The following is a 26215-nucleotide window of genomic DNA, read 5'->3' on the forward strand; positions in this document are numbered from 1 at the left end:
TAAGGACCTATATGCTTTCTCTGTGTTCTTTTTCCCAAAACAGTGGTAGGACCATTCACTGTGTTTAATTATTTAACATTTTCCCTGTGTGTTCTTTTTCTTCCAAACACAATATGAACCTTTTAGTGTCCAGGTCAATCCTTATACTTCTTATAACCCTGGACACATAGCACAGTCCTATTCAGAAAGGAAAGGCTTGAAAACAACATATATATTTTGTTAAAATTATTTCAACAAAGCATATAAATAATACATATTGGCAAGGTGCGGTGGCTCATGCCTGTAATCCCAGCACTCTGGGAGGCCGAGGCAGGCAGATCACGAGGTCAGGAGATCAAGACCATACTGGCTAACACGGTGAAACCCCATCTCTACTAAAAATATAAAAAAACTGGCCGGGTGTGGTGACGGGCGCCTGTAGTCCCAGCTACTCGGGAAGCTGAGGCCGGAGAATGGGGTGAACCTGGGAAGCGGAGCTTGCAGTGAGCTGAGATCGCGCCACTGCACTCCAGACTCGGTGACAGAGCAAGACTCTATCTCGAAAAAATAATAATAATAATAATACATATTAGTCATTGTGTTAGATGTTAAGGATACAAAAATGGCCCTATCTGTACTTTCAGTGAGTTTACAAACTAGTGAAGAGAGGCTTGCAAATCAACAATAAAAACACAAGTGCCGCAATAAAGCCATAAACAGGGAAGCACAAAGGAAGGAGCAACTTTCATCTGGAGGATGGGGACTGATATCAAGAAGACTATAGCAAAGGAAGTGACTTGTGAATGGGGTTTGTAAAGATCAGGAAATCAGGTGAATAAGAGGGCATTCCCAACAAAAAGACCAATGTGTGTAGAGAGAAATGTGGAAGGCCAGGTGGGCACGAGGAATGGTGAGAAGTTCAGAGAGCTGGAAAGCAGAGATGAAGTTCAGGGAAAGAGAAGGATCAGAACTACCAACTCATGGTATGGAGCTTGAGCATTCTCTGAGTAACTGGACTGGTTATAAGAAAGAAGAGAGAGGGGCCAAATGAAGTGGTTCATGCCTGTAATCCCAGTACTTTGGGAGGCCAAAGCAGAAGGACAGTTTGATCCCAAGAGTTCAACACTGGCCTGGGCAACATAGCGAGACCTCATCTCCACTAAAAATAAAAATTAAAAAAAAAATGGCCAGGCATGGTGGCACGTGTCCATAGTCCCAGCTACTAGGGTGACTAAGGTGGGAGGATCACTTGAGCCTGGGAGGTCAAGGCTGCAGTGAACCAACTTCATGCCATTGCATTCCAGCCTGGGTGACAGAGCAAGATCCTGCTTCGAAAAAACAACAAAAAAGGAGAGAGATAAGGAATGAAGTAAATGGTTGAGCCAAATTTATTCCTTCAATGACAATAATCTTACAGACCAGACACTAGAAGTATACAATATTAGGCTGTACCCATTCATACATAAAAATGTGTTTCCATAAATAGCCAATGTAGTTTTTCATTATCATCTTCCATACCATCATTATCACTGAAGCCGCTCGCTTACAAAAGAGTGAATCTAACTATTCTGCTGTATACTGGGGAGCCACTGAATGTCTGCAAAGCAATCAGAGCTCAAATTCAGTTGAGCCACTGTTTAAGCTATTTTCTCTTACATCTTAGAATCTACAATACATAATGGCATGAAAGAAATGCAAGTAAGGGCTTAAGAGAAAAAAGATGTAAAGACCATCTGTATTTATTTGTTCCTCAACTAATTGAGAAAGGACTTCAAGTAAAGGACTATCCATGGATTTCAATTATCATATGCTCTCCAGATCCCATTTCCATATAAATTTCTTTAATACTAAAGCCTCAAAAAATTACTAGGTACTATAAACTTTCCAGCTGTACCAAAATGCTCTTTCAAAGTACTATGATTATTTCTAAGGAAGATGGAAATCACCACGAAGCCATTGAAAGAAATGTTTAACTTGATTAAACCTGTAAATGCCACATTCTTTATAGAAATGTAAGAATGACAGAAAAAGCACTATCATTACAATTTCCTAATCATTGAGTTCTTCATTTCCTACATACAGGTAGCTATACTGACTGACTTTTAAGTCTCTGACAGATTGAGACATTTTGTTAAAGAATGAAAACCTGCAGAAGGCTTAAATGTTAATTATTTGTCATTTTTTCCTTGAAACTCTTCAACAACGCCCTGAAACTTCCACATTCCTTGAAACTAATTGCAGATCTCATGTCAGAGAATATCGAGTACCCCAACAAATGTGTACTATCTCTACAGCTTCACCTCGTGATTAACATGAGCTTAGGCTACCACCAGTGTTTATCTGTTATGTTGAAATCACTTACACCGCTTATTCCCAGTTACCAACCTGCTAATCTTACACTTGATTAGCCTCAACCAATATTTGCTAATGGCCACAGTGGAGGTGATGACAATGGTGGTGACAAGGATGATTAAAACACTGTGACAACTACAAAATTCTCATGGCTCTCACTGCCTAATCCATAACCAAGAATTACCCTATGAAAATCCTATGCCATCACCATTACTATTTTTATTATTCGCAGATCAACTATATATATGAAGGGCAGTACCATTATGGAGACAGCAAATCAACCAGAGGAACAGATGCAAATGTGTCCAAGGTGTCCAGTGTTCTAAGCCTCACCCCAGACCTACAGACCTAAAGTTTAATATGATACCTAGGGTAAGTACCAAATTGTACATTACCTCAAAAACAGATAAGCAAAGAGAAGAATGTTATATTTACAACTTGTTTGCTTTCTGGGGAAGTCAAGTCAGAACCTTATCTCTTACTAGGTAGAAGAGTTAAAATGTTGCCTTTTTCCACGACTAAATGTTCTTCCAGAACTCATAAACCTATGAGGGTGCAGGGTAAAGAGAAAAAAGAAAAAAAAGATTTGACAAAGCAGAGCTAAAATGTACCCTCCCCCGCCCCCCATCCCTACACAAATGCCTACAGCATCATCTTCCAAAGCTGAGAGAATCATTACCACCTTGGGCAAATTGGTTGGCTAACAATGTAGCCCAAATGACTATAAATAAAGTCTTAATTACATTAATTAGAGTAATGTCTTCCTGTAGATCATCTCATTATTTGGGGGCTCTGTCTGGGCCTTGGAGCCAGTACCCTACTTGGCTCATCACCATTGCAGATCATCCCACCTCCCCACTGCATATAACACTGCTCATAATTATGCTTCAATGTGTCCTAGACTCATTTCTTCTTACTATCTGACAACAGATTTCATCTACTAGTATTACCTAGTTTCAGCAAAGCATGGGTAATAATGTCCTTGCAATGACTGTAGAATACAACCTTATGATTACAGGCTGATCTACCACCTGACTTCCCAGGAAATTACCCAACTATTGATATGTAAAGTGATATTTTAACTGCTGTTTAAGTGACAGATACTCTAACAATCATCAATCAAACACCCAAGCATTTGGTAACTGTTAACGCACTCACAGTATTGCCAATATTCCTGCAGAGATCGAGTTTTCACTAACACTATAGAAAAAAAAAACTCATAACAATTTCACCAGAGGTGGTGTCAAGAAGTAGTAATGTAATGATGTTACTCATGGTGTTTTAACAAGACTGTACTGTGGCAAATCCTAAGGCTCTTGGTGTTTCCTGAGTTTAAGTGGAATTGATTCCTGGAGTCGTAATTTAAAAAAAAAAAAACCTGTATAGGAAGGGGCCTTGGGTTCCCTAATGCACTGGTTCTCCAAATTCAGGCCACACAGAAGTGCTAAGCTGACTCCATCCCAATGACTTATTTTTAAACAGAGATTACCAGGGACCACGTTGGAGATTCTGATTCCACATCTCTACAAAAGGACGCAAGAATCTAGTAGACATGTACACATTTTTTTAACTCCCCACAAAGTTCTTATGTGTAATCAAGTTGAAAAACACTGATATATCACCCTTTCCACCTGCCCCCAGTAAGATTTTTATTTCATCAACCTCAATATTGGTGACAATGATTGCCAATTCTTTAGAAATCATAGTTACTGATATTAAGATGTCATATATTTGAGGTATCTTAGGTCAGAAAATGAAAAAATTTGCAAACCACTGTTAACATCCAGCTCATCTTATTATAGAAATAAGAATTCTTGATTTACCCCTAAAACCTGTTTCTCCCACATTCCCCCAACCAGCTTTCCTCATATTGATACATGGTCCCAAGTCTACTGATTAGTAAAAAATTAGCGCATCTCAAGTCATCCTGAATTGTTTGCCTCCAAAAGTGGCCTTCTATGACCCTTCTCTTTCTTTTGGCTACAAGTAACAGAAAAACCAACTCAACTCATGTAAACTGAAAAAGTACCACAGGTAGTGGTAATCAGGTTTATTTCTGTCAGAATTCAGGTACAGTTTTTTCCCAGTTGTCCCAACAATACCCTCCTCAGTATGTTAACTTCATCATCTCTCTGGTAGTAAAGTAACTATAACAGTTCCAGTTTCTAAATCTACATGCAACAACCAATTAGAAAACTTTCTCAGAGCCCCTGGCTGTTGGGAACAGGCTCCCAAATCTGGCCATAAACTGGCCCCAAAACTGGCCATAAACAAAATTTCTGCAGCACTGTGACATGTTCATGATGGCCATGACTCCCACGCTGAAGGTTGTGGGTTGACCGGAATGAGGGCAAGGAACACCTGGCCCACCCAGGGTGGAAAACTGCTTAAGGCGTTCCTAAACCACAAATAATAGCATGAGTGATCTGTGCCTTAAGGACATGCTCCTGCTGCAGATAACTAGCCAGAGCCCATCCCTTTGTTTCAGCCCATCCCTTTGTTTCCCATTTTAGTTAATCTGTGATCTACAGAAACAACGCTTATCACTGGTTTGCTGTCAATAAATATGTGGGTAAAACTCTGTTTGAGGCTCTCAGCTTTGAAGGCTGTCAGCCCCCTGATTTCCCACTCCATACTCTACATTTCTGTGTGTGTGTCTTTAATTCCTCCAGCGCCGCTGAGTTAGGGTCTCCACAACCAGGCTGGTCTCGTCACCTGGAAAATGCCCTTGATCTTGCATTGGCACAAACTGAGCCACATTTCCTGGAACCACTGTGTGTCCAGGGACAAACTTACAAACTGGCTTGAGCCTGGATTCCTGGGCAAATCTTTCCTGTAGCCTACTGGCTGAGAGACAGAAGGAGAAATGACTGAATAAAAACAAGATTCTATTGGGAAAAGAGAACCGAAGAAACTACCTACTACAAAACCCAATCTAGAGTAAGTTTCCTCTTTTTTTTTCTCATAACATTACCTTCTTTTCCTTCATAGCCTTCATCACAATTTGAAATTGAAAATTTGTAGGTATGTTGCTAACATCTACATAGCACTTACCATATGGTACTGTTCTGAGTGCTTTACACAAATGAATTCACTCACTCCTCACAACAGCCTTATGAAATCTGCACATTTTGACATCCCCACATTATAAATGAGGACATACAAGTAGAGAGAGATGCCAGAACTTGCGCAGGGCCCTAAGTGGTGGAGCTTGGAGTCCCAGCAGTCGGATTCCAGAGTCCAGGAACTCTGCTATCACCTAATGCTGTTTTTCACTTAGTTTTGTCCCACTCCTCCACAAATTTTAAGATACATGAAGCAGTGAATGCATTTCCTTTATACACCACTCTATACCAATATTCAACACAGTACCAGGCACACTGGAAGCATTCAGCTTACAACATAACTGAACAAATGAAGGAACGGTTGAGGGAATGAATGAGTGAATAAATGAATGAGGTAATGAACAAAGGAACAGCTAGAAAATCATAATCCAGATCAAATGACTTTTCATGTTACATGACTAATTACAAAAGGGTGGAGACTGGAGCTTCAATTTCCTGGTTCCAGTCTGGCTTCTCAAGCTGGAGGTCCCTATGTAAAGCCAAAACAGAACTCTAAGCCTGTACAACCTTCTGAATGGACCCCTCGCCTCAGCAAAGGGCATTCCAAAGTTAACCTGAAAACCACTTCACGCCATGATGGGGGTGGGGGGCAGGCACACCTCGTTATACCTTCCTCCCTTCTGGAATTACTGATAGAACAGACTCTTTAAGTCTGAAAAGAAACATTTACAATCTATTCCCTCTGAAGCCTACTACCTAGAGACTTCACCTGCATGATACAACCTTGGTCTCCACAACCCCTTATCTTAACCCACACATTCCTTTCCATTGATTCTAAGTCTTTAGAAAATAACTCTTTCAACCAGTTGCCAATCAGAAAATCTTTTACTCTCAGTGTGACCTGGACGCCCCCACTTCTACATGTACTGTTTTTCCAGACTGAACCAATGTACATCTCACCTGTATTGACTGATGTTTCATGTCTCCCTAAAACCAAGTTGTGGCCTCACCATCTTGGGCACATGTTCTCAGGATCTTCTGAGAGCTGTGTCACAGGCCATTGGTCACTCTTATTTGGCTCAGAATAAATCTCTTCAAATACCTAATAGACTTTGACTTTTTTCATCAACACCTATTCCACAGGGTCAGACTTGTGTAGTCAATAATAAGTGGTCTTTTCTCCTTTGCAAAGCCTCCAAACGGCAAATGAAAACTCAGCAAAAGTTAGTCACTTCTTTTAAGACTGATCACAGTGAACATGTCCAAAACAGAGAATAACATGAGTTAAGGATGGGATTTTCCTGTATTTACTCTAACTGCATTAGACAAACAAACATTTTGTTCATTGACAGCAAGAATCTAAAGCAGAAAATGTACACAAAACCCTGTGTACTATCAGGTACTGAGGATATTGAACAATAATTTTTTAAAATCAACAGTTTTCTAATAATCAGTTCAAAGTCTCCACTTGAATTATGAAGATCTAAATATATGCAAAGCATTTGTTGTAATTCTCCTTCATGGTAGTAGCATGGTTTTTAAAAATAAGTCATCTGATGACCAGGCACAGTGGCTCATGCCTGTAATCCCAGCACTTTGGGAGGCCAAGGTGGGCAGATCATGAGGTCAGCAGTTCGAGACCAGCCTGACCAACATGATGAAACCCCATCTCTACTAAAAATACAAAAATTAGCTGGGTGTGGCGGCGCATGCCTGTAATCCAAGCTTCTTGGGAGGATGAGGCAGGAGAATCACTTAAACCAGGGAGTTGGAGGTTGCAGCGAGTCCAAATCACGCCACTGCACTCCAGCCTGGTGACAGAGTGAGACTCTGTCTAAAAAAGAAAAAGAAAAAAAATTAAAATTAAAAAAAAAATCATCTGAAAAATGTAAGCAGCTAAAAAACAATTATAGGACATATACATGTCAGTTCCCACTGCCAATATCTATAACCAATTCTGCTTTCAGAAGAAAAATCATAGCAAACAAGATTTCCAGGGAAACTACTAGTTGGTACAATCACATGCACAAAAAAATCTATTAACCCGACTGGTTCCTAAGTAAACGGGGTAATATATTATGACTCAAATCAATGCTAACAAGTAACTCTCTTTTTTTTTTTTTTTTTTTTGAGACGGAGTCTCGCTCTGCCGCCCAGGCTGGAGTGCAGTGACCGGATCTCAGCTCACTGCAAGCTCTGCCTCCCGGGTTCACGCCATTCTCCTGCCTCAGCCTCCTGAGTAGCTGGGACTACAGGCGCCCGCCACTGCGCCCGGCTAGTTTTTTGTATTTTTTAGTAGAGACGGGGTTTCACCGTGTTAGCCAGGATGGTCTCGATCTCCTGACCTCGTGATCCGCCCATCTCGGCCTCCCAAAGTGCTGGGATTACAGGCTTGAGCCACCGCGCCCGGCCGTAACTCTCATACTCAATATGTACATTACAGCTTGTCCCTTTACAGAAATGATGTGTTTATCCTCCACTCCAAGAGCAAAAGAAAACAGCCTTTGTAAATAGGCAAACATGTTATGAAACTGTCTATTTTCATATTTGCCTTTTGCCTTAACAAGCAGCTATGTTTGCTGTTTTGAATGCATCATCAGCAATGTCAATGTTTTTGGGCCAAGATTATAATGGAAAGCAGGTTTCCAAAAACCATTTCAATTATTATAAAAACTAATGACAAAACAGAGAAACGCATATATAAACCACATACTGCTTCATCAACGGTGTAAAAAGAAAAGTTGCTTAGAACTTATTACTGTATGAGACTCGCCTACACCATGTAAGGGACCAAACATTGAAGAAATGTAGAAATGAGTACTGCTCATACTAGACAGACTATGAAGGAGCAGAAAAGGCCCTTTTGAGGAAGGAGGTGGAAGCAGGGAGCCTGTATTTACAAAGGCATATGACTATGGCACCTGTTAGGTTTTCCTAGAAAAATAAAGTTATCTTTCCTTGTGTAGTTTTTTTCTTTAAAGTAGAACCCCACCGGGCACGGTGGCTCACGTCTGTAATCCCAGCACTTTGGGAGGCCGAGGCGGGCAGATCACCACGTCAGGAGATCGAGACCATCCTGGCTGACACGGTGAAGCCCTGTCTCTATAAAAATACAAAAAAACAGCCAGGCGTGGTAGTGGGCGCCTATAGTCCCAGCTACTCGGGAGCCTGAGGCAGGAGAATGGCATGAACCCAGGAGGCGGAGCTTGCAGTGAGCTGAGATAGTGCCACTGCACTCCAGCCTGGGCGAGGAGCAAGACTCCGTCTCAAAAAATAATAATAATAAAATAAATAAATAAAGTAGAACCCCAACCCACAAGAATACTAGTCTTACTTGCCATCTTACCTATAGCTTGGTGCATGCCTCAGTGGCCATGAAAACTATAATCGACCTACCAAAACCTCTTATTCCAAGTATTAAATAAAACATATACAAGAGCAGTGATTATTATTCTGTCACAAGAACATGCTGTTTTAGCAAAAAAAAAAAAAAAAAAAAAAAAGACATTCAGAATACAAACTCTGTATCTTATAATCGGTCAAGAGTTCACTGTGGACATTGGCCAGTTTTTTTCTTGCTCTTCTCTGACTTCACCCAGATGGATCTCCTCTCCATTCATTCATTTCCCTTTTTGATTTCAAAAAGCATTTGAAACACCTCTTAGCCTGCCCTGCCGATTTGTTAAGACAGGCCTTGAAAAGCTATTAACCTGATTGGTTTTTAAAGAAACAGGGTAATGAACAAAGGAACAACTAAGAAATCATGATCTGGATTTTTCATGTTACATGAAAAGAGTGGGGTCCAGAGTTTCAATTTCTTGGCTCTAGTCCAGCTTCTTGGGCCTAAGAAAATGGTCAGTTTCAGATTTGGGAGTAAAAACTTACAGAACCCATTCTCAAGCACTGTGTTACTAAATAGCCTTCCAAATGAGAACATGTTACCACTGGGAAGCCTAAATAACTGAACTGAACTGAAACTAAAAATTACTCCAATTATTGCAAGGATATATTTGCAAAATCATTAAGGCTGATCATCTTCCAATCCCCAAATCCTCAACTCACACAGGACAAGGAGACACACATTCTCCTGTTGGTAGCTTTAGTAAACTTCCTATGTTTTGATCAGGAGGGGGAAAAAAAAAAGCTCTTCTCAAATTAGACAACAAAATATTTTCAGAAATTACATAAGTTACTTTATAATCCTTTTTAATATTATAAGCAGTATGAGGGCTCTAAATGTGTAAATAGCCATAACAAAAAATACCGGGCAAACAGAATACAATCACCACTTGTTAAACATAAAGAAAACTAAAGGCAACCATACGAAAACAAACATGTATCTTTGCCAGCAGACATGAATCTGCTCCTGTGGACTCAATTCCTTGAGGGCAGGGATCAATTCTTACTCAACCTCATTTCAATTAGTTGGAATGAACCCATACTACAGAACTAGGTTCTGGGCACACAACCATGTGCAGGTAAGATCACGCTCAGTGTGAAGCTTGCATTCCAGAGGCGGCGACAATGCTCCCCAGAAGGGTAAAAAAGAAAATTAATTTTAAATGAGTAAGTGTCAAAAGAAAAACAACTGAGACAGAAGTGAAAAAGTGGGATACCCACCTAAGGGAGGCCAATCTGAGGAAGTGACATTTGCAATTTAACAGAGAACTGAAGCCCAGGATAAAAAACTACGCTCGCAAAGAATGGCAGTCACACATACAAAGGCTCTGGAGTGATTTCAGAGTTGAGCTTGTTTAAGGATGGGGCAGATGACTTATATATCTGAATGTAATGCATGCAGGAGAGCAGTCTTCAAGAAGACACCCAGAGACGAATGGGGTAGAGTCACACACGATCACATAAGGAATTTGCATATTATTCTGAATGCAAGGGAAACCTGATCTGGTTTGTACTTTACCTCTCCTACTGCTCCGTGAAAGAAGGGACTGATGGGAGAGCAAGCTGAGAACAAGGAGAAGAGGTGAGAGGGCGTGTGGTAATCCCAGCAAAAGATAAGGTAGTGAGATCTGGGTGGTGTCAGTGGTAATGGAGAGCTGTGGACATATGAAAAATGAATTGTGGCCAGGTGCTGTGGCTTATACCTGTAATCCCAGCACTTTAGGGGGCTGAAGCAAGAGGACTGCTTGAGACCAGGAGTTTGAGACCAGCCTGGGAAACATAGCCAGACCCCGTCTCTACAAAAACATTTTTTAAAACATTAGCCAGGCATGGTGGCTAGAACCTGTAGTCTCAGCTACTTGGGAGGTTGAGGTGGGAGGATCACTTGAGCCCAGGAAGTCAAGGCTGCAGTGAGCTACGACTGCACCACTGTACTCCAGCCTGGGCCACAGAGCAAGAATCTGCTTTCTACCCCTCCCCTCCCCCAGAAAAAGGAGTTTTGGAGGCAGAATCAATGTGACTTGCCTCAGTGATTGAAACTGGGGAGTGAAAAAGTAGGATTCAAATATAATTCCCAGTTATAACAGCAAGTATATATTCAAGTGCAGACGTCAAGTAAGCATTTAAATACTGAAGAAAGTTTGGGCTCAGAGGAGAGGGCTGGGCTACGGTAATAAATCTGGAAACCATCAATAAAAATTGTTTAAGTAGGTTTTAGAAAGCACATGGGGTTTGGAATCCCAGATCTGCCACTTACTAGCTCCAGTCCTTAAGAAAATTATTTGAGCTTTAGTTTTCTCATCTATAAAATGAGGGTTAAAACACCTATTTTTTTTTACAAAATAGTCTAGAGCAGGGGTTATCCATTTTTTTTTTCCATAAAGGACCAGATAATAAAGATTTTAGGCCTGGGGACCATAGAGTCTCTGTCACAAATGCTCAGCACTGCCACTGTAGCATGAAAACATAAACAATACATAAACAGGCCGGGCGCGGTGGCTCAAGCCTGTAATCCCAGCACTTTGGGAGGCCGAGATGGGCGGATCACGAGGTCAGGAGATCGAGACCATCCTGGCTAACACGGTGAAACCCCGTCTCTACTAAAAAATACAAAAAACTAGCCGGGCGCGGTGGCGGGCGCCTGTAGTCCCAGCTACTCCGGAGGCTGAGGCAGGAGAATGGCGTGAACCCGGGAGGCGGAGCTTGCAGTGAGCTGAGATCCGGCCACTGCACTCCAGCCTGGGCGGCAGAGCGAGACTCCGTCTCAAAAAAAAAAAAAGAAAAAAAGAAAAAAACAATACATAAACAAATGAGTTGGGCTGTGTTCAAATAAACTGTATTTACAAAAATAAAGGCTATACTTTTGCCAACCCACTGTCTACTGCAATATTTGTCAAAGTGTGGGCACCAGACCAGCAGCATCAACATCAACCAGGCAAGACAGGGATGCCCTCTCTCGTCACTCTTATTCAACATAGTGTTGGAAGTTCTGGCTAGGGCAATCAGGCAAGAGAAAGAAATAAAGGGTATTCAGTTAGGAAAAGAAGAAGTCAAATTGTCCCTGTTTGCAGATGACATGATTGTATATTTAGAAAACCCCATCGTCTCAGCCCAAAATCTCCTTAAGCGACTTCAGCAAAGTCTCAGGATACAAAATTAACGTGCAAAAATCACAAGCATTCTTATACACCAGTAACAGACAAACAGAGAGCCAAATCATGAATGAACTTCCATTCACAATTGCTTCAAAGAGAATAAAATACCTAGGAATCCAACTTACAAGGGATGCAAAGGATCTCTTCAAGGAGAACTACAAACCACTGCTTAGTGAAATAAAAGAGGACACAAACAAATGGAAGAACATACCATGTTCATGGATAGGAAGAATCAATATCATGAAAATGGCCATAATGCCCAAGGTAATTTATAGATTCAATGCCATCCCCATCAAGCTACCAATGACTTTCTTCACAGAATTGGAAAAAACTGCTTCAAAGTTCATATGGAACCAAAAAAGAGCCCGCATTGCCAAGACGATCCTAAGTCAAAAGAACAAAGCTGGAGGAATCACGCTACCTGACTTCAAACTATACTACAAGGCTACAGTAACCAAAACAGCATGGTACTGGTACCAAAACAAAGATATAGACCAATGGAACAGAACAGAGTCCTCAGAAATAATACCACCCATCTACAGCCATCTGATCTTTGACAAACCTGACCAAAACAAGAAATGGGGAAAGGATTCCCTATTTAATAAATGGTGCTGGGAAAATTGGCTAGCCATAAGTAGAAAGCTGAAACTGAATCCTTTCCTTACTCCTTATATGAAAATTAATTCAAGATGGATTAGAGACTTAAATGTTAGACCTAATACCATAAAAACCCTAGAAGAAAACCTAGGTAATACCATTCAGGACATAGGCATGGGCAAGGACTTCATGTCTAAAACACCAAAAGCAACGGCAGCAAAAGCCAAAATTGACAGATGGGATCTAATTAAACTACAGAGCTTCTGCACAGCAAAAGAAACTACCATCAGAGTGAACAGGCAACCTACAGAATGGGAGAAAATTTTTGCAATCTACTCATCTGACAAAGGGCTAATATCCAGAACCTACAAAGAACCCAAACAAATTTACAAGAAAGAATCAAACAACCCCATCAAAAAGTGGGCAAAGGATATGAACAGACATTTCTCAAAAGAAGACATGCATACAGCCAACAGACACATGAAAAAATGCTCATCATCACTGGCTATCAGAGAAATGTAAATCAAAACCACAATGAGATACCATCTCACGCCAGTTAGAATGGCAATCATTAAAAAGTCAGGAAACAACAGGTGCTGGAGAGGATGTGGAGAAATAGGAACACTTTTACATTGTTGGTGGGATTGTAAACTAGTTCAACCATTATGGAAAACAGTATGGCGATTCCTCAAGGATCTAGAACTAGAAGTACCATATGACCCAGCCATCCCATTACTGGGTATATACCCAAAGGATTATAAATTATGCTGCTATAAAGACACATGCACACGTATGTTCATTGCGGCACTATTCACAACAGCAAAGATTTGGAATCAACCCAAATGTCCATCAGTGACAGACTGGATTAAGAAAATGTGGCACACATAAACATGGAATACTATGCAGCCATAAAAAAGGATGAGTTTGTGTCCTTTGTAGGGACATGGATGCAGCTGGAAACCATCATTCTCAGCAAACTGTCACAAGAACAGAAAACCAAACACCGCATGTTCTCACTCATAGGTGGGACCTGAACAATGAGATCACTTGGACTCGGGAAGGGGAACATCACACACCAGGGCCTATTATGGGGAGGAGAGAGAGGGGAGGGATGGCACTGGGAGTTATACCTGTTGTAAATGAAGAGTTGATGGGTGCAGCACACCAACATGGCACAAGTATACATATGTAACAAACCTGCACGTTATGCACATGTACCCTAGAACTTAAAGTATAATAATAAAAAATAAAAATAAATATAAAAAATAAAAAAATTGTTAAAATATCAACTGGGAACTGTTAGAGATGCAAATTTAAGACACCACCCTAGACTTACTGAATCAAAAACTCTGGAGGTCAGGGTTGGGGTCCAGCAATCACATTGTAACAAAACCTCCAAGGATGAGTCCCAAATTTGAGACTCTCTGGTCTAGAACATAAATACATATAAAGTGATTAGGTGCTATTTTTATCATCATTAACCTGGCTCCTACAAGTTTAGGGTATAGCTCCTAAACATCAAGTCAAATGCTGGGTAATTTTGGTGGATCAAGCAAAAGACAGATAGAAATCTCTGTTAAACTATATGATGGGTTGGCCAGGCATGGTGGCCTGTAATCCCAGTACTTTGGGAGAGCAAGGCAGGCGGCTCACCTGAGGTCAGGAGTTTAAGACCAGCCTGGCCAACATGGTGAAACCTCGTTTCTACCAAAAAATATATAAACTAGCCAGGTGTGGTGGCACACGCCTGTAGTCCCAGCTACTCGGTAGGCTGAGGCACAAGAATCACTTCAATCTAACAGGTGAAGGTTGAAGTAAGCCAAGATCATGCCACTGCGCTCCAGCCTGGGCGACAGAGTGAGGCCCTGTCTCAAAAAAAAAAAAAAAAAAAAAAAAAACCTATACGGTGGGCTTCAGTGAAAATACTGGAGAAATTAAAGGTTCATTTTTACATATTCTTTATTCCAAAGAAGTCTTCTACTTTCTCATGTTAAGATAGATTTAATTATGTCATGTTCACACTCCACTTATTAAAATGAACAATTTAATTTTAAATATATATATCTCCTCCAACCTAACTTCCAATAGAAGAAAGGTGATATGCCAATTAACTTCCAGATCCCTGATGGAGGATTAGCTATTAGGTAACAGTCTCTACGTTATAACTAATGTACTTTATTTACATGAACAGAGAATAAATAAATTTATCAATGTGACCAGTGGGAAGGTTTAAAATTAATGGAGCAAGGTAAAACATAAAGGGGTATCTATAAATAGAATATACCACCACCTGTTTTCATATTGTTTAATACTGCTATTAGAAACTAGACAAGCCAGACCCGGTGGCTCAAGGCTATAATCCCAGCACTTTGGGAGGCCAAGGCAGGAGAATCACTTGAGGCCAGGAGTTCGAGGCCAGTCTGGCCAACGTGGTGAAAGCCAGTATTTACTACAAATACAAAAATTAGCCAGGTGTGGTGGCACACACCTGTAATCCCAACTACTCGGATGCTGAGGCAGGAGAATTGCTTGAACCTGGGAGGCGAAGGTTGCAGTGACCTGAGACTGGGCCACTGCACCACTCCAGCCTGGGTGACAGAGTGAGACTCTGTCTCAAAAAAAAAAAAAAAAAAAAGAAAGAAAGAAACTAGACAAAGATCCACCTATTGAACCTGTCTGCCTACCTCAAATTAGATAAAAGAATTGTGGATGGCCAGGCATGGTGGTTCACGCCTGTAATCCCAGCACTTTGGGAGGCCAAGGCGGGCAGATCACCTGAGGTTGGGAGTTCAAGACCAGCCTGGTCAATGTGGTGAAACCTCATCTCTACTAAAAATACAAAAATTAGCCGGGCATGGTGGCAGGCGCCTGTTGTGCCAGCTACTCAGGAGGCTGAGGCAGGAGAATCGCTTGAACCCTGGAGGTAGACGTTGCAGTGAGCCAAGATTGTGCCACTATACTCCAGTTTGGGCAACAGAGCCAGACTCCCTCTCAAAGAAAAAAAAGAAAAAAAATGTGGATGGGCCGTGCGCCATGGCTCACGCCTGTAATCCCAGCACTGCAGGAGGCTGACGTGGTTGAATCATGAGGTCAAAAGAGACCAACCTGGTCAACATGGTGAAACTCCGTATCCACTAAAAATACAAAAATCAGCTGGGTGTGGTGGCAGGCTCCTGTAGTCCCAGCTACTCAGGAGGCTGACGCAGGAAAACTGCTTGAACCTGGGAGGCAGAGGTTGCAGTGAGCCGAGATCGCGCCACTGCATTCCAGCCTGGGTGACAGAGCAAGACTCTATCTAAGAGAAAGAAAAAAAAAAAAAGAATTGTGGATGGATTTAAAAGGGTCATGCCCACCACCACCACTATGTTCATGCCAACGGGCTTTTACAAAATTCCATACAACAGCCAAAATAAAATCTGTGCAAAATAAAATCTGTCTGCAAATAAAGTCTGTTAACAGCCTTAGAAGGAGCTAACAGGAAGGGGCGAGGACCAGAACTAGATCCCCTCTCAGGAAAAACAAGACCAGCTTCCATGACAAGAAAGAAATCCCATCAGGCAAGTAGCGCACAATCTGTAAAGAGTTTAGGCAACAAGCATTGGGTGGTCTTCAAAGACAGCGGCAGAATCAGGGAGATCCAACACAAAATAATGAGGTATCCAAACTGGTCTCCCAAAGAACTTGCTACTGGAAATCTGGGAGCAATAATTACCTGGAGAACCAAGGAGAAAGGACATCAGTTTAATTCAGGTAAACTCAGGAAAAGCTCTCAGACTGCCCAGCCAATGGGAATTAAATGGCTGAAACCAAGGCAAGAGACGAGTTGGAAAAGCTAGGAGCCATGTAGGGACCAAAAACAATTTACTTATTGATATTTATTTATTTATTTATTTAGAGACAGACTGAGACTCTGTCACCCCAGGATGGAGCGCAGTGGCACAATCATGGCTCACTGCAACCTCCACTTCCCAGGTTCAAGCGATTCTCATGCCTCAGCCTCCTCCTGAGTAGCTGGGATTACAGGCATGCACCACCACACCTGGCTAATTTTTGCTATTTTTAGAAGAGATGGGGTTTTACTGTGTTCACCAGACTGGTCTCAAACTCCTGGTCTCAAATGATTTGCCCGCTTTGGCCTCCCAATTTTTACTGATTTTTAAAAGGTCCAAGCCATAAATGTATGTGTCTAAGTTACATAATCCATTATTTAAAATATATATGAAGATACAATTGTAAGATACAAAAGAAGATACAATTGTGAGATATAAAAGATTTCTAGATGTGTTCGACCAGAAGCAGTGTTTGACTTAGAATCTGAGACTGATAATAAGCTACTCACAAATTATATAATATTGATAGCACAAAGTTTCCATGGTCCTAACTTAGAGAATTTTAAAAATTTGTGTAAAAATTCACAAAAGTTAAAAGTGAAGACTATTCAACTGGTTAAGGGTATCTACAAAATAAAAACGCTAAAGCAGCGAATGTAGGCTTCTATTTTTAGCCAGAAAGATTCCATTACTTAGAGATCCTCTTTCCAACCCCGACATCTTGCAAGAAGTGAAACTTGGAAGAGATCAGTAAGTTAAACAGTAATAACAACCCTGATTTCCTTCTGGTGAGACTGCACAAACCTATGGCAAGAGTACCCGAAATGAAACCAACCAAACTTTTAATCCTATATTTTGTCCCCTTCTGTCATATAATCATAGATATCAAAGACATATTAAATGATATTCATATACTTTATATTTCAATAAAATATATTCAAATTCATGGTTTACTTGTTTTTAAATATATATCCTAGTGATCTTTTATGCTAACCTAAAGTTATAATGGTTATAAATACTATAGACTCATAGTTTATTCCCCTGCCATACTTAAAGACACTAAATCAAAGATACACCAGAGTTCGGCTTTACCAGCCTAACAAATCACACAGATTTTTTTATTTCCCCTTAAAACGGAAAGTACATACTGACATAACTATACCCAAGTGTGCATTCAGCACTAATTATTATTTTACAAACTTAATAAGCATATTTACCTGTGGAGATTTTTAACATGAGTAGGAAAAAGTGATAGTATAAAAGTTGATAAGACCGACAACTAAAAACTAATTTTCAATAACTGCATTCTAGTGTAGCAGGTAAGAAAACAAGCTTTAGAATCTGCCTGAATAGAAATCTGCTTCTACCAGTACAGGTCTTGTGGTCTTGGAGAAATAATTTAACCTTTTGTTTTTTTTGAAGCTCACTTTGTCACCCAAGCTAGAGTGCAGTGGTACCATCTAGGCTCACTGCAACCTCCATCTCCTGGATTCAAGTGATTCTCTTGCCTCAGCCTCCCAAGTAGCTGGGATTACAGGCATGTGCCATTACACCTGGCTAATTTTTGTATTTTTATAGAGATAGGGTTTCACCATGTTGCCCAGGCTGGTCTCAAACTCCTGACCTCAGGCGATCCACCTGCCTTAGCCTCCCAAAGTGCTGGGATTACAGGCATGAGCCACCATGCCCGGCCCATAATTTAACCTTTCTATACCTCAGTTTTCTCATCTATAAAATGGAGGAAATACTGGTATGTACTTCACCCAGTTACTGTGAAGCTAAAATGTGATCACCTAAGAGAAGCAGTGAAAGTAGTACTATTACCCAGTAAGAGCTCAATAAACATCCACTTTTAAGGAAATGCATTAAGGAGCTACTCAAACTAGACAGTGCAATGTCAACATACCATATTGCATACTATATTCCAACCTTAAAGTAGAAGCCAATGATATCCTTAGAGCTGACACATCCCAGCGAAGTAGTCAATTTGTATAAATATTTTATACAGACCATATGTCAAGCAAAATCCTTTACTTGGTCAAATAAGTCTGAATATACTATTACATTAAATCATAATTAATCTGTTCTTCACTTTACAAGGGGGTACACATCCAAATAACTGCATGTTGGCTTAGTTCAGACATGCCAACACAGTCTAAAGGAAATGGGGCTCTGAAACTACCAGCCAAATGTTTTTAAACAAACAGAAGCCTTGAGAGTTTTTTTTTTTTTTAAGTAAATAAAATTGCTTGCAGTAATTATTTAGGCTGGCCATCATCTTATTCACGAAATTACCCAACTCTACTTCTTTTTGCATGATTTTCTTAAAAGCCAGTATATTAAGCATGCTGCTATTTTTCTGACTTGTATCTTTTACTAATGAGGTAAATAATACACCAGATAATCTAGAAAATTCATGGAAATCATCAGTTTCCTCACTAAGCAATTACTCACACCAAACTGAGTAAAAGGCATGTGAGCAGTGTCTGCCTTACTGAATGGTGTTATTTCTCAGGCTGTAAATCAAGGTTTAATTTTTTCAAAAACTATCGTAATTTGAAATTAGGATATACAAGTTGAGTACCCCTTATCCAAAATACTTGGGAACAAAAGTGTTTCAGACTTTGAATTTTTTTTTCAGATTTTGGAATATTTGCATATACATAATAAGACATCTTAAATATGAGACCCAAGTCTAAGTATAAAATTCATTTATGTTTCTGGTGGGCGCAGTGGCTCATATCTGTAATCCCAGCACTTTGGGAGGCCCAGGTGAGCAGATCACTCGAGGTCAGGAGTTTGAGATCAGCCTGGCCAACATGGTGAAACCCCGTCTCTACTAAAAATACAAAAATTAGCTGGGCGTGGTGGTGCACTCCTGCGTCAAGGTATTTTTATACAATATTTTCAATAATTTTGTGTATTTTGACTGTGATCACATGAAATCAGGTGAAGAATTTTCTACCTGTAGTGTCATGCTGATGCTCAAAACGTTTCTGATTTTAGAACACTTTGGAATTCAGATTTTTAGGTTATCTGTATTCCCCTCAAAATGAACTGTTTATTCCACCTGCAGAACTTAAAACCTTTGGCTGAAAGGCAAAGTTTTCATTCAACATTGGCATTGTCTTATGATATCTGGCAGAATGTCTATCTCAGGAAAAGGACAGGCAAACCATTAAGCTAGAAGATGAAGAGCTTCTTAAAAATATTCCACAGTCAAATATTATTTCTCCTCACATTCAACTTGAACTTTCAAGCCTGAGAAAGACTGCAAAAATAACCAGGGGAACAGAAATGGTCATACAGTCAACCAAAGGAACCAAGTAACCTAGCACAGGGTTTCTGAAACTGTGGTCACCAGGCCAGTAGTTTGAGCATCACCAGGGAACTTCTTAAAATCAGAAATTGAGGGTAGGGTCCAGTGGTCTCTTTTAACAAGCCCTCTAGGTAATTTTGACACAGACGCTGAACTTTGAGAATCTCTGGTTTCTGATAATCAAGCCCTGACACTGAACACCTTCAATTTTCAGCTTAGGGCTCCTATGATAACATGCTCCCTTGTGGCTGGGAGTCTCTGGGCTATGTTTGTGCCTTTCCCCCAGATACTGCAGTCATGATTCTACCACAGAGCCAAGGCAAATTAACCTCTACTTCAGAGTGCAGGGAGGAGAGAGAATAAAAAATGATTACAAAAAAAGAGATAGATCTATCTGTCCACAGAACAAACTTCTTAGAAAGCAGAGAGGTGAAATCTTCCAGGTTTCAATTTCTCTTCTCTGGTATTCTCACTGGTATATTCCTAAAGCCACTAACCATCAACTTTGAAAAAGAACTGAAAAATGACCTTCTAAAAATATTGACAAAACAACTGGTTACCTGAATAAAGTTCAGATAGTAATAAACATTTTTAAGAGAACTGAGACTTGGGAAAAAACTGGCATTAAATTCCCTTTTTAATTTTAAGAATACAATTTGTAAAGTCTCTTTAAAATCATTCTTGCAAGCTTCAGTAAACATACACAAAAACAAGCAATGAACATTATAACAATCATGTTTTTATCATTTAAATGATTGTTCACCCTATAATTATAAAATATAATGATGCTTCAAAACTCACAGGCAAATGTTAATTCACAATTAACATACCAGAGTCTCATATTTTCAATGACAACTCCTGCTTTATTTTTTATTGCGGTAATAAATGTATAACATAAAATAACTTTTTAACAGAAAAATTTGGGTAATGCCATACAGACTCTTTTTGAAAGTGGATAAATATTTACAGAGTATTAGTGGCCTACCCTAGACCTTTGGGAGAGAATCAGATATTCTTGGTTCCCCAGTTCAAGTCTATAACTCACTTCATGCCAATGGGATTAAGCCCTTTTCCCAGCTCAAATACTCAAGTTTAGCTGAAATTTCTAAGTCTGACATTCCTCCTGTATAAGACTACATAGGCTTGACTACAGACAGATCTGCATTGGCATATATTCGACCCCCATCTCCATTTCTCTTAGAACCTGGGAGAAACAGTGGTGCATCGAGCCATTCTGGTTGAATGCTTTTCCGGACACACATCCTTAAATTGACTCTGACCCACCAGGGAGGTATGCAGCCAAGAGGCAACACATCACTGTGGCAACTCCCCACAATATACCCCCAAGCGATTAGTACAGCACTCCCAGCTCTGAGGTCAAATGTAGATCCAACTCCAATATGTGAGTAGATACTCTTGAAAACATTATCATTTTATATTAGTAACCACAATCCTCCAACTCAGTGGCTCTGCATGAACACAAACTTTGCCATGGTGACCATATATCCTGGTTTGTCCTGCACAGTCCAGGTTTATTACTCACAGTGCTTGTGTCATTATTAGTGGTGCCCCTATTGACAATAAAATTGTCCCATATCAAACAATAAAGTATATGGTCATCCAACAGATAGGGCCATTGCATTAAAGGAATAGGCATGAGAGACAAACCACAGGCAAGTATGTTAGGGGATGTTTGCAGGTCTACTGCTCTAGGCTACCTTTGTAGACTTTGTATACTTTGTCAAAGACTGAGGGAAACACTTAGGAGACTCTCTTAACAATGATCTTAAGTCCAAATAAATAATTCTCCACTTCAAATGTAGAACTCAGAACAAAGCAAACAGCAGGTCTTCCTTCTGATTTCAAGGGTACCCAGAACTATCCACAGCCAACTCTGCATGAAGCATACTGCAGGATGATAATATGTGGAACCGAGCCCTTTAACATGTCCAACTGCAGAATCAACCCTCTGGGAAGTTTTCTGGGAAATTCCTCAAAAAGGATGGTCCCAACTTCCCCTACTATGAAAGCCATATCAAATGAACCTGGATGCTCTAAAGGAAATACGGCAAACAGCACATAGTGTCAATCACTGCACTTGTCCACTCAACAAATATTTATGTCAAAGATCAAAAGCAGCAGCTCATGGATCTCTGAAGCCATCTCTCAGATGTGTAGTGTTTGGCCCAGATAGGATTCTTAAATGTTTACAATATTTCCCAATACTTTAAAATGCAAGGTAATATATAAAAATTCAGATTTCCACTTTCTCTTGGGAAATCAGCAGCTCTAGCGATGCTAGACTTGCATTCCATTCATGCAATTTCCAACTGGAACTAAGTAGCACCTTGAGAAAGGAGTCACTATTCATCCAGTCCTCCATGGTCCTCATTCAACCCTCTTCTTCATCATTTGAGTTTGTAACCACCGATTAATGGCTGTAGATGCTCTCTAGAGACACTACATCTGGCCCTTCAAATTAATAATCCTCTGCCAGGGAATCTCTTGGTTAAGAGCAAATAGTAATTCCTGTCTTTATATCAAACACGCATCCGGGAAAAGGCAATAAACAGGAAAGTCAGTTAGAGGTTTTCTTGAACTTTTATGAGAAAGTCTTATGGCTTCCACTGCTCCCACTGGACTAAAAGGTGGAAGTGATCTTAAACATATTAATGTTTATATAGTTCAGCCTCTAACGCTTAAATATATAATGGAGGAAAATAAAGGAATGTTTATAATTGACTTCCTACCAATGAGACCAGGAGGAACTCAACAGCAGCTATTGAGAATTCAAGGTGCCACGACCATCAATGAGATTAGCAACAATGTGTCAGGCATCAGATGTGGCTGGAGGGAAATAACTTTAACATAAACCCCTAAGAGTCATGAAAAGTTCCTTAAAGTCCTGAAAAAATGCAACTGGCTCCTCCTTACCGCCAGAACCAGAAAAATGTAATACAATAAAGATGTAATAGCTTTCAGAAACTTTCCAATTTTAACATATGTAAAAGCTAAAAAGTTTTGAACAAATGATCACAAAATGAAATTCATTAAATCGTGGTTAGGATCTTGAAATAATTTTAGTACAATATTTTGCCATAAACATAACAGTGATCACAAATTTAAACTGCTCTCTTCACATCAGGAGTTCTTTTTATTGGGCGACTTTAATGCCAGCTACTCGGGAGGCTGAGGCACGAGAATCGCTTGAACCTGGGAGGCAGAGGTTGCAATGAGCCGAGATCATGCCACTGCACTCCAGCCTGGGAGACAGAGCTAGACTCCGTCTCAAAAAAAAAAAAAAAAAAAAAAAAAAAAAAAAATATTTTACAAAGTGATGAAATCTAAGACAATTAACTCTTATTTTCTTCAATTCAACTATAAGCCTTTTGTGAAAACTATTCTAAGTCTTTCAATTACAGACAGAAGAATTGTGAAATAAAAAATTAAAGCCTTATTTATAGGATGTTTTTCTCATCTGACTACTATTAATTTCCCAGCTATCAAAAGAAAGCCACATGGTGCAACCTGAGACTTTATTTATATTTAGACAACAATATTTTTCCAAAGAACCTAAAGTACTGTGCAAACATTAAATAACCATTTTTAAAACAGCATTTTGGAAGCTTTTGAGATGGGGGGAAAAAAAACTCATTACAAATTAAAGGGGAAAAAGCTTGTTTTCAAAGGCACAATCACTGCATAGTCAAGTTTTCCTCTCCCTGTTCCATAAGGTCCACATCTGTTTTTAAGGAAGTAAAAGTTTACTGTTTGGTAATTCGAATTAGAAGACTAAAAAAAAAATTAAAAACAAAAGTGAAAAAAATCATTTAAAAATTGTATTAGAAACCTGTTCTACTAAACTGCCTCCAATAAGTGTGTTTAAAAACTGCAAAAAAGAGAAGGGCTTCTTTCCATTCAATATCCAAATGCAGAATTCTTCTTCGCAGACAATCTGACAATGTCTAGTAACTTTTCCCTAACCCCCGCTCCGAAATCGGAGACCTGCAGGTGCTGGGGCGAAGATGACGCGACCAGCCAAACCGGTTAAGGACCGTGATTGAGAACTAGTGAGAACCTCTAGGAACCCAACCTTCTGCGTTCATACACGCGCGCGCGCGCGCGCGCGCGCACACACACACACACACACACACACACACACACACACACACACACGGCAAGCAAGCCATCTCCGATCACACTCCAGACACCGCCGTCCTCCCGGGACGCGCGCTCCTCTACGCGTGCTCTTTGGACGCGCCAGGTCCTCCTCCATCCAGGGACCGCGGTCCTTCTCCCTCCGGGTCCCTGCTGCAACCGGCCGGCTCCAGCCGCTCGCCCAGTCCCCGAATGCCTTCTCTACCCCTCCCAAAGTCCAGGGAAGCGGACGAGACGGCGCTTGAGAGCGCCACGTGGAGCGCGCGCGCCTGCAGCCAAACCACAGTAGGTCCTTAAAGTCGCGTCCCCGCCCCCCTCCCGCCCTGCTCCCGGATCCCCCAGGGCCAAGCCCGCCCCCGCGCCTCCGAGCCCCAGTCTTGCCTGGTTGGGGTCTGTGGCGCGGAAAACGTGGCAGGCCATCTGCGACTCGGGGTCGTCGGGCTGCGCCTTGATCAGGTAGGCAAAGTAGGTGAGGTCGTGGCTGTTGTGGATGAAGCGCGAGATGTGCTGCGCCTTGTGCTCGAAGATGAACACGGCCGGATTGGGATGCGCTGCCGACGGACTGGTGCCCCCCGAGGCCCCGGCGCCCGGCGCGGGGACGCAACGCAGGAAGGGCGCGCTGAGCACCAGGATCACCTCGCGGGCCGCCGGCGCCCCGCAGCCGCCCGCCTCAGGCTTCTGGCTGCGCCTGCGGATCTCGGCCATGAGCCAGGGCAGCATGGGCAGCGTGGTCCTGCGGTCCAGGCACGACCCCCCCACGTACCACAGCCGGAACCGCTTGTCGCCCGGCTTCCCGGAGCCGGGCTGAGCTGAGACGCCCGGCTCGGGCTCCAGGGGGTGCGGGAACGGCTCACCCTGAATGCAGCTGGGCGGCTCCATAACTCTCACCTCACCAAGGCACCGCGGAGGCCGGCCGGGCGCACCGCGCCCCCCACTCCCGCGCAGAAGGCGCCGCCGAAACTGTGCCAACTGCCGCACCAGGCCCCCGCGCCCGCCTGGGAGCGGCGCGACCCCGAACTCCGCGCCTCAGCAGCCCTGCCCCATGCAGCACTTCCACGGGCGCGGCTCGGAGGCTCCGGCGGCGGGCACCGAGGCAAGCGCCCGGCAGCCGGAGGGATAGGCGAAGGTGGGTTAAATGGGCATCCTCCTTGGGCTGGCGCCTCGGGCAGGACCTCCCCTTCCTCCGTCGCGAGTATGCAGGGTCAGAGGACCACGCCGAGGGTCCCCGCGGCCGCCGACTCCAGCGCTGCAGCCCCGCTGCAGCCTCCGCGCTCGCCTCGGGCAGGCACTGGGTGGCTGGGCGGGGAATGGGGCTGTGGGCGGGAGGGGGTGACTTGGGGCGGAGCTGACTCCTACCAGGGTGACCGGCTGTCACCTGGAAGGTCGGGGCTGCCGGGCTGCGGCGCGGTCAGTCCTCGGGAAAGGCCTCCGACAACTACTCCAATGGAAAATAACAAAAACAAAATGTGGCCTCGCGGGGCCGCTCCGCCTCCCGCAGCAGCTGCAGCCCAGCTCGCTGCTCCTCCTCCTGGCGTTCCCGTCCCTCCCTCGCTCCTTCCTTCCTTCCAGGCTGCTTCTTTAATTGGGCTGCTAACCCGCCTCCCGTCCGGCGGGCGGAGAGCGGCGCCTGCAAAAGCTTATCTGCGAAACTGCCTCTCCGCCTCTTCCTTCGACCCCCGCCCTTGGGGCTGCAGCTTAGAACCTGGCGTGGGCACTGCCTGGACCCGCTTGGCCTCTCTTAGGTCGCTGCGATCGCCATCTCCTCCCGGGCGTCTCTGCTGCCCCCTAGAGAGGGGGCCACTCGCAATGGAGAACTGGGATTTTTTTTTTTTAACAGTATTTGCTTGGTTTCAGTTCCTTCTAAAACCTACACATTAATTTCTGAATTATCCTTCCTAATAATCTCAAAAAACGCTCGTGTTTTCAATCACAATATTATAAATTCCAGTTCCAATTTTCACTTTAAAACATAGTATTGACAACTTGAATCTTCCTAGTTCTTAAAGCAGCCAACTTCTTAAAATATGGAAAAATTATATTTTATTTATTTTATATTCCCAGTTGAGAGCTAATGTAGAGATTTCTTGTTCTTTTATGTATATATGATAATACATATTTCCAAAGAACTAAAAAAAAGTTTGGAATAATTTGATCATTGTAATTTTAAAACAGGTGGACAAATATTCTCTCTTTACTCATACTGAATGATAATTAAGAATTGGGTAAGAAGTAAAGACAAATAGGAAAGACACAGAAGTTCTTGACTTTCTCCTAAGTGCTTACAAGAAGAATGAAAACTCGGTTTTTAGTTTCTTGGTTTTTAGTTTCTTGGTTTTTAGTTTAATGAGTTCTCACTTTCTA

General features: G+C 41.9%; 1 protein-coding gene across 4 annotated transcripts in view; it reads right to left on the bottom strand.

Annotated features, from left to right (window-relative positions):
• TBC1D4 (TBC1 domain family member 4) overlaps positions 1-25144 on the bottom strand; it is a 212323-nt gene extending 187179 nt beyond the window's left edge. For 3 of the 4 annotated variants that reach the window (XR_013407575.1, XM_015121187.3, XM_015121186.3), the window contains exon 1: positions 24236-25144. Coding sequence is in view for 3 of the 4 variants with exons in the window: in XM_015121187.3 (XP_014976673.3) it covers positions 24236-24733 (498 nt within the window). In the remaining variant the exon portion in view is untranslated. 4 annotated transcript variants of the gene reach the window in all.
• Positions 25145-26215: the final 1071 nt, after the last annotated feature.

Source organism: Macaca mulatta, chromosome 17 (assembly GCF_049350105.2).
Source record: "Macaca mulatta isolate MMU2019108-1 chromosome 17, T2T-MMU8v2.0, whole genome shotgun sequence".
Classification (NCBI taxonomy): Eukaryota; Metazoa; Chordata; class Mammalia; order Primates; family Cercopithecidae; genus Macaca; species Macaca mulatta.